This window comes from Saccostrea cucullata, unplaced genomic scaffold (assembly GCF_032062105.1).
Source record: "Saccostrea cucullata isolate Sc308-1 unplaced genomic scaffold, CSIRO_AGI_Scuc_v1 ctg11562, whole genome shotgun sequence".
In the NCBI taxonomy this organism is placed as follows: Eukaryota; Metazoa; Mollusca; class Bivalvia; order Ostreida; family Ostreidae; genus Saccostrea; species Saccostrea cuccullata.
In genome coordinates, this window is record NW_026922855.1 from 8,722 (window position 1) to 20,436 (window position 11,715).

General features: G+C 33.8%; 1 protein-coding gene across 1 annotated transcript; it reads right to left on the minus strand.

Moving 5' to 3' along the window:
* Positions 1 to 1,352: 1,352 nt before the first annotated feature.
* LOC134262597 (gelsolin-like protein 2) lies at positions 1,353 to 11,606 on the minus strand (the record flags this gene model as incomplete). Its single annotated transcript, XM_062744982.1, has 6 exons — positions 1,353 to 1,667; positions 2,032 to 2,127; positions 2,388 to 2,466; positions 5,764 to 5,852; positions 7,981 to 8,067; positions 11,496 to 11,606. Coding segments are annotated over 6 exons (558 nt in total), but the record flags the coding sequence as incomplete, so codon positions are not given.
* Between the last annotated feature and the right edge of the window lie 109 nt (positions 11,607 to 11,715).

Below are 11,715 nucleotides of genomic sequence, written 5' to 3' on the forward strand. Positions count from 1 at the left end.
AACAAGCAAGCACAGAAATTAGTCTAAATAAATGGGAGGCAAATAAAGTTATGGAGAGAATTAGTTGATTGACTAATGCTAGAAAATGGAGAGATTATCCCCAATTCTGTGCAGAAAATTTTGCGTCGTAAATTGCACATTATTTTCATGACGGGAAGGTCAAGCGGTCCTACTAAACAGAGAACCTTAGAGAACTCTAGAGAACCCTAGAGAACCTGAGGTTTATATGGTGAATTTTAATATATTTTATATATAATATGTTTGATTTTTATTAAATAAATCACATTTTATACTTTAAATCAATTAGAAAGTTATTTTGTGGAAATTTTTACCAGAAAAACGTAACAAATTAGACTGAGAAATATTTTATGACATCCCGATCCCGATTGAATTTAAAGAAACATTGTTTATCGAAATAATAATTTTTATCACGTATTTTTTCAATTATTTTTCACATTATTTTTTATTTAAATTTAATGATATGTATATTTCTTAGCAATTTACTCTGATCTAAAGTATATTAATTGATTTCTTTCTTGTTTCATTACAAAGCTATGATGAAGTCTTAAGAGATTATAGTAATCTGTTAAAATAAGCAAAAAAAATGTTAAAATATTTATTTTTTCAGTTTAATTCTGTTTTGGCATGATAAATTACTTTTATAAAATAGAAATATTTCATTTACATACAATAAATAACTAAAAATCATTAGGGTTCTCTAAGGTTATCTAGAGTTCTCTAGGGTTCTCTGTTTAGTAGTACCCCAGTTCTCAGCAGGTCTCTCTCTGTATACATATGTCAATTTCCTATTATAACTACAGTGCACTGCTTCAATAAATATAAAACATCGAATTCTATAACTTTAACATTAAAACATAACGCTACAATTCTCTCTACACTGTCATATGACAGTTCTTAGCAGGCCTTTCTCTTTGTATATACACTACCCTCCATTTATATTTACCATATTTTATTCATATGATATCAAAATATCTGAAAATTACTTAAATCTACCTCAAATATGAGCCTTTTGTGGAAAAAATCAATGAAAACTTTTTTTTGGCTGTTGGATACTTATTTATAGAGGGTAGTCTATTTCCTATTTACAACATGTGCACTGCTTCAATGAATATAAATACTAGTACATGGAATGCTATAACTTTTATTTCTATATAAGGATGATCTGCGATATGCAGCATTATTGCACAAGAAAATAGCACTATAAAACTAGAAAAAAAAAAGAAAGGAATGAAAAAGAATTCCAAAAATAATCATAAACCCCAAAACCCATATAATCTACCCTTTATATAAGTGACATTGATAATTGTATGTACATGTATAAATGAAAATATTGCTAAATCTAAATTATAGCTATATCTTTGGATAAGAAATCCATCTCATTGGATAGAAAACTATGTATTGCTAAAACCTACATCAAAACATTTAAACTACGATTATATCTGATATCAAAACAACATAATAAAAGTTTCTTTCAAATCAGAAACTGTCATCTCTCGGTGTAAAATATTAATCAATGGATTAGATAAGCCTCGGCCTTTGTCCTCGGGTAACTAGACGCTGAGAGCCATCCTGATCTGTCTGTCATGTTTTCCTTCAAACAGACAGGAGACACTCAGAAGTGGATGGTCAGTTTTCTGTAGATATTTCTGAAAATTCAGACATAAGGTAACTTTATTAATACTCAAAATCTTATGAATGAACTTTCATGGCAATGATCATCACCATAACAAATAAAAGATCTATAGCTAGTTTTGCTTTAAGGAAAAACTTAAAAATTTGGATAAAATACACCATTACATTAATTAATAAAAGATTGTTTGGGACAATTAAGTGTAAATCAAGATGCGTCATTTGTCCATATTGATCATAAACTTAAGTAGTTCTGCTTACATCGGCATAAGTCATTGCATTCCTTCTTTTATCACTATATTAATAATACAGTTCTACTTACATGGGCATAAGTCATTGCATTTTTTCTTTTATCACTCTTAATAATACAGTTCTACTTACATGGGCATAAGTCATTGCATTCTTTCTCTCAGCAACAGAGGTTTCCAATCCAATCCAGACGAAGACAGCTTTCTTGGTGTCAACAATAAACACATCCTAATGTTAAACAAGTCAACAGAAATATATTTATATCATTGTTACACTCAGCTGAATTTAGACAGCTTTCTTGGTGTTGACAATAAACACATCCTAATGTTAATAAGTCAACAGAAATCTATTTATTTCATGGTTATACTCATCCAAACTATGGTGAGTTTTAAGCAAGTCTGACCTAAGACAGATCTGAAAGTTTCGATGTTTGATGTCAAATTCCCAGTAGAAAATATTTTAAACAGCAGTCTTCAGCGCTCACTCACCTTGCTGTCCAAATCAGACGTGGATACTGACCCACTCTTCTCTACTTTAAATGTCAGATTTCCCGAGGCATCAGACAATCTATGGAAACAAAATGTTGTCATACTTTGATGAAACAAGGTGTAAATTTATATGATGGAGCAAGTGATTTTTATTTTTATTTCAACGTCTTTTTCAGAATCCCCTGTCTTATAAAGTTCTTGAAGTAAATAGTATTCCATTCAAACAATAAGAAAAAAAACTAGAGCAAAGCTCGTTGCAAAGCAACGAGTAGGTCTTCCGTCCAGTTTTGACCGGAAGTGCCGGAAGTGACAAAACAAAAGTTTGACCGGAAGTGACGACGACGGACGGAAAAATTACGTTTTATGCTTCCAGAGACTAATGTAACCACAAAACTTGTCAAGAACGGCAAAAAAACGCGTTTTCCAACTACTTCCGGTTTGGCCGGAAGTGACGACGCCGGACGTATTTTGAGAACGCCAGTAGATTAAGCTTGACATTTTGAACAACTTTGCTTCTTTGACCCCTTACAAATTCTTAATACTTTTTGACTTATGAAAGAAAAAATTTCGACCCCTCTAGGCCCTTAAATTTAAGGGCCAGCCCTTTTTTTAAGATATCATTTGAAAGATCTTGAAATTTTACACTTCTTTTGTTCTATATGTTTAAACAAAATGTTTACAGATAAAAAGATATCGTAGAAAAGGTGTTAAAAATTTTGAAATTTGCGATTTGTCATTTTTCGAGCCATAGCCAGCGCCGACGTACTGCACTTCCGGTAAAAACGAAAGACGTTACGCATATCTATAGACTTTGCTCTATCATACCTGAAAGTTTCATGTTTCTATCTAGAGCCATTATTGAGAAAGTCTGGAGACAACCTGACCCTTTAAAATTCATAAAATCGGCAATATTTCCAAACCGGAAGTGACGTCATCAAAACAGAAAAAAATGCATAAGGTTCAAGTAATGTTACATAAGTCCTGAAAGTTTCGTTGAAATCCATCGAGCCGTTTTCGAGAAATCGCGTGCACAAAATCGGTAAGAAAAAAAAGAATAATAACTAGAGCAAAGCTCGTTGCAAAGCAACGAGTAGGTCTTCCGTCCTGTTTGACCGGAAGTATTCGGAAACAACTTTCATCTTTACAAAAGTGAATAATAACGCCCAAAAATGTATAAATCATCTTAATTTATGTTAATTAATGCTAAAATAAGGCATTTTTTGTACTTCCAGTTTGACCGGAAGTGACGACGACGGACGGAAAATTAATTGTTATGCTCCCAGAGACATATATTACCCAAAAACGGGTTAAGAAGGGCAAAAATACGCGTTTTACGACTTCTTCCGGTTTGGCCGGAAGTGACGACGACGGACGTTTTTTAATGGTTTCGTTAGATTGAGCTTGACATTTTGAACAACTTTGCTTCTTTGACGTATTACAAATTCTTGATACTTTTTGAGTTATAAAGGAAAACCTTTCGGCCCCTAGCTCTAGGCCCTTAATTTTAGGGGCTAGCCCTTTTTCCGGGATATCATTTTAAAAATTATAATTTTCTACACTTCTTTTGTTCTATATGTTTTAACAAAATATTTCCAGGTAAAAAGATATCGTAGAAAAGGTGTAAAAAATTTTGAAATTTGCGATAGGACTATTTTCGGGCCATAGCGAGCGCCGACGTACGGCACTTCCGATAAAAATGAAATACATTCCGCAAATCTACAAACATAGGTCTACCATACCTGAAAGTATCATGTCTCTGTCTAAAGCCGTTTAGGAGAAATCGTGCGGACAAACTGACCCTTAAAAAACCATTAAAGTGCCGATAACTTCGGACCGGAAGTGACGTCATCAAAACGGAAAAAAACGCATAAGGTTCACGTGATGTAACATAAGTCCTGAAAGTTTCATAGAAATCCATCGAGCCGTTTTTGAGAAATCGCGTGCACAAAATCGGTAAGAAAAAAAAACAATAATAATAAAAGTGAAAAAGAAACCTAAGAATAACAAGAAGGTCTTCTGCTGAAGACGGAAGACCTTAATAATAACTAGAGCAAAGCTCGTTGCAAAGCAACGAGTAGGTCTTCCGTCCTGTTTGACCGGAAGTAGCTTTAATTTTTAACAAAAATAAGAAATAATGTATAAAAATGATTTGAATCCTCGAAAGCTATGTTAATAAATGCAAAAATAAGCAATTTTTGCTACTTCCGGTTTGACCGGAAGTGACGTCGACGGACGGAAAATTAATTTTTATGCTTCCAGAGACATATGTTACCCAAAAACTTGTGAAGAATGGCAAAAATACACGTTTTCGACTACTTCCGGTTTGGCCGGAAGTGACGACGCGGGACGTATTTTGACGACTCCAAAAGATTAAGCTTGACATTTTGAACAACTTTGCTTCTTTGACGTATCACAAATTCTCAATACTTTTTGAGATATAAAGGAAAAACTTTCGGCCCCTCCAGGCCCCTGATTTAAGGGGCCAGCCCTTTTTATGTGATGTCATTTGAAAGATCTTAAAATTTTACACCTTTTTTGTTCTACATGCTTTAACAAAATATTTCTAAGTAAAAAGTTATCGTTGAAAAAGTGCTTAAAATTTTGAAATTCTTGATAGGACAATTTTCGGGCCATAGCGAGCGTCGGCGCTTCGTACTTCCGGTAGTTGTGATATACTTAGTGCACATCTCCAAAAGTTGCTCTAGCATCACTGAAAATTTCAGGCTTCTGTGTTAAGTGCTTTTTGAGAAAACTGCCGGACAAAATGACCCTCTAAAAATCACTAAATTGCAGAAAACTCCGAACCGGAAGTGACGTCATCAAAATAAAAAAATATATATCTAGATTTTTTGATGTTCTATCAGACCTGAAAGTTTCATGAAATTCGATCGAGCCGTTCTCGAGAAATCGCGCGTACAAAATCGGTAAGAAAAAAAACAATAATAATAAAAATAGTGGAAAATAAACCTAAGAAAAACAATAAGGTCTTCCGCTGAAGACGGAAGACCTTAATAATAAAAGTGAAAAAGAAACCTAAGAATAACAAGAAGGTCTTCCGCTGAAGACGGAAGACCTTAATTAATAAAGAAAAAAGTAAAACTTATGGTTCTAGGTAACAGGAAAACCTACTTCAAAGACATGCATAAGATATTTCTAGATGTGTGCATGTCTTTAATGTGGAGACTTAATTGTCAGTTGTCTACCTCTAGAGGTTATCAAGAAACGTTGAAAAAATGAAACATTCTGAATTACTGATACATTTATTTGATGAAGATTTTCAATCAGTGTTTCAGAATCTTAGACTTTGTCTTTGAGAAAATATGTGATTATGTTTGTTTATATGTGCCCCAATACACTTTATGCCCCTTAAGCCAACCTGAAGAGTTCCACTGTCAAATCTTTCGGCTTCATGTTCTCTGCTTCATCTGGAACATCGTCTTCTGTCAAGGCATGGTAAAACTCGTGCTGTAAAAGGGATAAGGATATGGTAAAACTCGTGCTGTAAAAGGGATAAGGATATGGTAAAACTCGTGCTGAAAAAGGGATAAGGGCATGGTAAAACTTGTGCTGTAAAAGGGATAAGGGCATGGTAAAACTCGTGCTGTAAAAAGGATAAGGATATGGTAAAACTCTTGCTCTAAAAGGGATTTCCTCTATAAGCAACTAGTAGTTGTAACGCAATAATGATAATAAACAGTTGAATCCAAAAGCAAATAAACAGTGTAGGAAGAAATTTTAGATTATTGCTTCCATGCTTTTTTTTCAAAATTAATTGATTAGACAAGATTTTGTTTTTATTTTGCTGATCAAATTTTGTGACTTGTTTTACAATTGTTTACATGGAAACAAAATGTAAATGCCATTGGAGCATAATCTTCTCTTGAAAGGATATTGCAAAACTCATACATTATATTATATATATATATATACTCCTCCATGGCACCTGATCCCACCTCTATGTTTTACAGGCCATTGTTTGCTCTGCTCATGTTTTGTATTGTTTTATGGACTTTGATATTAAATTTTGTTCGTTATCTCCATATCCTTCATTAAACTAAACTAAACTAAAAACATGGTAACAGTTGACACTTGCAACACAGTGATTTTTATTCCCCATGGTCTTCAAATCATTGATAACTTAACACAATAACTTAATGCTTTTATAACAATTGAAAATTGGTTTTCCTGGGACTTTGCTGTGATCATATTTTACTCTAAATGTAAGTATTTGCAATATATGGACATTTTCAAAGAACAAAAAGCATGCTACTTTATTACTAATGCAGCAATATTTCCATGCTAAAATAATTTAAATATTACAGAAAAGACCTACATTGTTTAATAATCAACTCAGTATACAAAGCCAGTCTTTTATTAAGCCTTAATTTGTAATTTATCTTTTATTTCCTCTTCTGTATTAAATGTAAAGGCTATAAAATGTACTCAAACTGTATTCATAAATGTAAAGAAAGAGGTTTGTCCCAAAAAGTAAAAGAGAAGTTTTTCTTCAGAATTCTATCCTGCAAAAAATTGACCCACTTTGTGTCAGACTGTATATCTTATTTTCTTCTTTTTGAAAGACAAACTCATTAATTTGCCATTTGGATTCCAAATTGGCAAATTTTTAGCAAGCTTGAATCTACATTGATAGGCAAGTATGCTCACTTATATTGAAATATGTTTATCCTTGATATGAAGATTTTTCCTATATCCTTTTATATATTTGGAATTTCAAAACAATTTTTTGATCTTATCATGGCCTGGTAGCAATTTATAAATTCCCTTTATAAATAAAGCATCCTACATAAGCTTTAGGCTTTAAAGTCATAACCTGCATTACAACCTGTACTGGGGTTATAATGTAAATTCCTAGATATACGCATGGAATAAATTATCGCGTAACTTCGCGAGAAGCACCACGCGCGAAATAAAATTACTCCCCTTTACTTTTCTGATGCTGAAATTTATGTAAAATCTCTTGATGAACCATCCATTCACGAATTATTTTTCTCGCGATTTACCGTTGAAGAGCACATTCCCGATAATAAGTACTCTCGAAAAATAAGGAATCTACAGTAATCAAATAGTGGGATAAATAGAGTAATAAATAAACTACCTGGTATATAAATAAATTGCATACAAATACACACTTAGGCCATAAAAAATTATTTACTTGGTTCTCAGGCCCTCCCTCATCTCTTAAGGGTGCCTCATTGACTCTTTTTATTGCTAAATCAATAAAAAACAACAAATCACCTCCCTCATCATTTTTTGAGGTTTTGTACAATGAAAAAAGCAGCCTCATCATGTTCGGGGGGCTATAAAAAGTAAAAAAAATGCCTTTCTCCCTCATCATATTTCTTGAAAAATGGCCTGAGAACCAAGGAATTAACTTTGCATGGCCTTATTAGTATGAATGAATAATTAACATGTGCAAATTGTAAAATTGTAAACATTATAAATAAAACATTAATGAAATAAACACATGTTAGTATATTAATAATTAGTGCTGAGCCACTACACCACTATACAAGCTTCCCGGGTGTGAACTAGCGATATAATCTCCCGGCTACTAGTATCTCTCTATACTCACGTCCTTTGATAATAACCCGTCATCCAGAACTTCTGAACGGGCTTTCCCGTTCCGCTCGTCTTTTAGTTTAAGGATGTACTGCATGGCCTGCACAACGACACGTACTACAGAGTTATTTATAGAAGAGAAATAAGTTGTATATCTACATTTACTTACACTCTTAGACAACCCCTCTTCCTCAAGAACTTCTGACTTGGCCTTCCCTCGGCGCTCGTCTTTCAGGGCAATCAAATACTGCATTGCCCAGTGATGTGGTGTGAACATATGATTGTCAATTGTCAATTGTTTACAGTTAAAAAAAAATTGGTTTTGTTATGTACATATGATCAAACTTCCAAACTTTTCAATTACAAAAATACTTTACATGGCCTGGATATCGACTATCTGAAAAATAATCCCCTTTCGTGTTCATGTTCTTCTTCGCCCTATAACTATAGTCCTGCTGGACACGTTATTACAGGTGACGTAAATATAGTTCGTAATGAGGACCTTAGATCACTTATTTTAAAAGGTCCTAAATATAGGGAACCCCGATCCTTCAACTGGCGTCAGAATTTCATAAATATTATGGATTCTGTTGAAAATTACGCCAGACGATGGGCTAGATATGAAAAAGAAGACATTGACACCTTGTCAGAATGGATTAAATGTATCAGATCCATGTTAAAGTCACGTATTAAAAGATTGAGGGGCAAAATGAAAACCATCTATCCTTCTGTGTTCAATAAACCAGAAGTGAAAAAAGAATTAGATAGATTACACGATCAGTACGTACTGGTTCCTGCCGACAAAGCAAGTAACAACATTGTCTTCGTTTGTAAGGCTCATTATATTAATTGCATTTTAGAAGAACTTGGATTTAATTCTACGAGTGGTAATCCTACTTATACATATACTACTCTTTCTAAGGAAGAAATTCTTCAAAATCACCTGTCAGTTTTGAATACTTTTAATATTCCACATAGCCAAAATGAATTTGAACTACCTTATATATATTGGATTCCGAAACTTCATAAGAATCCTTACAAACAAAGATACATTGCAGGTTCCAGTATATGTTCAACCAAGCCTCTTTCGTTACTTCTCACTAAAATATTGACAGTAGTGAAGGAAAAACTTCAAGAGTACTGTACAACTATATATTCAAGAAGTGGTGTAAATCAGATGTGGATACTTAAAAATTCTAAAGAACTTTTGGACAATTTGAAATCACAAGACTTTACAAAAATCAACAGCATAAAAACTTACGACTTTTCAACTTTATACACAACAATTCCGCACGACAAATTAAAATCCAGGCTTTTTGATATCATTGATAGCTGCTTATTCAACAAAAATGGAACTCGTAAGTTTACTTACCTCGTCATTGGTCATTTGAAAAATTATTTTGTTAAAACAGATTCTGATTGTACACATAAGTACTCTGAAGTTGACATCAAGAAGATGCTTGAGTTTCTGATTGACAATATCTATGTGGTTTTTGGAGACCAGGTATTCCAACAATCTATTGGAATTCCCATGGGTACAAATTGCGCTCCGTTATTAGCAGACTTATTTTTATATTCATATGAAGCAGAATTTATGCAAAATCTTTTGCGTGAAAAGAAAAAAACACTTGCTGTGGCCTTCAACTCGACATTTAGATATATCGACGACGTATTGTCAATTAATAATGATAATTTCCATTCCTACGTCGACACGATATATCCTGGTGAGCTTGAGATAAAAGATACCACAGAGTCCAACAGATCTGCTTCATACTTGGATATTTTACTTGAAAAAGACACAAATGGTAATCTAACAACCAAGCTATATGATAAACGTGATGACTTTAACTTTTCTATCGTCAACTTCCCTTACTTATGCAGCAATATACCTTCATCACCTGCATACGGAGTATTTATATCTCAGTTGATTCGATACGCAAGAGCATGCTCTACGTATGAACAATTTCTTAAACGAGGTAAATTATTGACAAGCAAGTTGATGAAACAAGAATATCAACAGTCTCGTTTAAAGTCATCATTTCGTAAATTCTATGGTCGATACAATGACCTTGTCAGCAAATACAATTTATCATTGAATGAAATGCTGACTGACGTTTTTCATACCAATTGTTAGTCCATTATTTATACACTGAATTGACTACGGATTTTTTCCGTTATTTCCTGATTATGACAATGAGCACACGGCGGGTGTGACCGGTCAGCAGGGGATGCTCACTCCTCCATGGCACCTGATCCCACCTCTGATGTTTCGGAGGTCCGTGTTTGCTCTGCTCTTGTTTTGTATATTTGTTTAATGGACGTTGAGATTGAATACTGTTTGTTATTTCCATATCATTATCAGTGAGTTTTATATCCTTGAAGTATGAAAAACAAAAACTCTTATTCTCATTCAAAATAAAGAAACAAACTAAATACGCCATGTTGACTAAATATTTATAAAAAACATAACACATATATTCTAAAAATAAACTTATTCATACATCTCCAAAAGCCTCCTTTGTGCCCAGAGGTAAAAATGGCAGCCTCTGTAACTGATATTTTATTGTTACATGATTCAGTAATTTTCCAGCGACATTTTGAGAAAATTTCATAAATCTTTGAATAAAACCTTGGAATTCCAAAAGTAGGTCACCATGACCTACTTCTTTGTTAGCATACTCCTTCTTTGTTAGCATTCTCTCACAAAAAAAAGATTCTTCAATTGACATAGTTTGACGATTGTAAACCTTTCTTATCTGATATATTCAAATATAGCCATAATATCAAAAGTAGGCCACAGTGTAAGGACAAAATTCTTCAGATAGACCAACGTGTCCACATTGCAAAAAAAAAAGAAAAATATTTCACAAATGGCCATAGAATTATACTTCTTTGAGCTCAGAAGAGCTAAATACATAAACTCAAATAAATTAAATAAATTTTATCCATGTAAACCTAACAGTACACCTTGTATTTAAGTGTAAGGAAGGATATGGAAATAACGAACAGTATTCATTCTCAACGTCCATTAAACAATATACAAAATAAGAGCAGAGCAAACACGGACCTCCGAAACATCAGAGGCGGGATCAGGTGCAATGGAGGAGTGAGCATCCCCTGACGACCGGTCACACCCGCCGTGTGCTCGTTGTCATAATCAGTAAATAATCAGAAAAAATCCGTCGTCAATTCAGTGTATAAATAATGGACTAACAATTGGTATGAAAAACGTCAGTCAGCATTTCATTCAATAATAAATTGTATTTGCTGACAAGGTCATTGTATCGACCATAGAATTTACGAAATGATGACTTTAAACGAGACTGTTGATATTCTTGTTTCATCAACTTGCTTGTCAATAACAGGCGAGAAGAAAATTACGACGGACCAGACCAGCATTTGAACCCAGGCCCCTGAATCTCCAGTCAGGTGGTCTACTAGCGGAGCTATCTGGCCAAACGCGTTAAAACCCATCTGACCCCAACATTAACATTCTAATGATACTCTGTCCGTTAATAATTAACAAACCTTCATTCTCTCGTCTTTGTTGCTGCCTTTACCGTTCCACTGATAAATAGTCAAACCAAGATCCAGAATAAAAACATCTAAACTGTCCAAGCGACTTTCACATCGTGGAACCTAGGGACGAAATATTATATAGTTAAACCCAGAATAAATAACATTTTCACTGCCCAAGCAACTCTCAGAGCGTGCAACCTAGGGACGATATATTGTAACGTGCAACGCG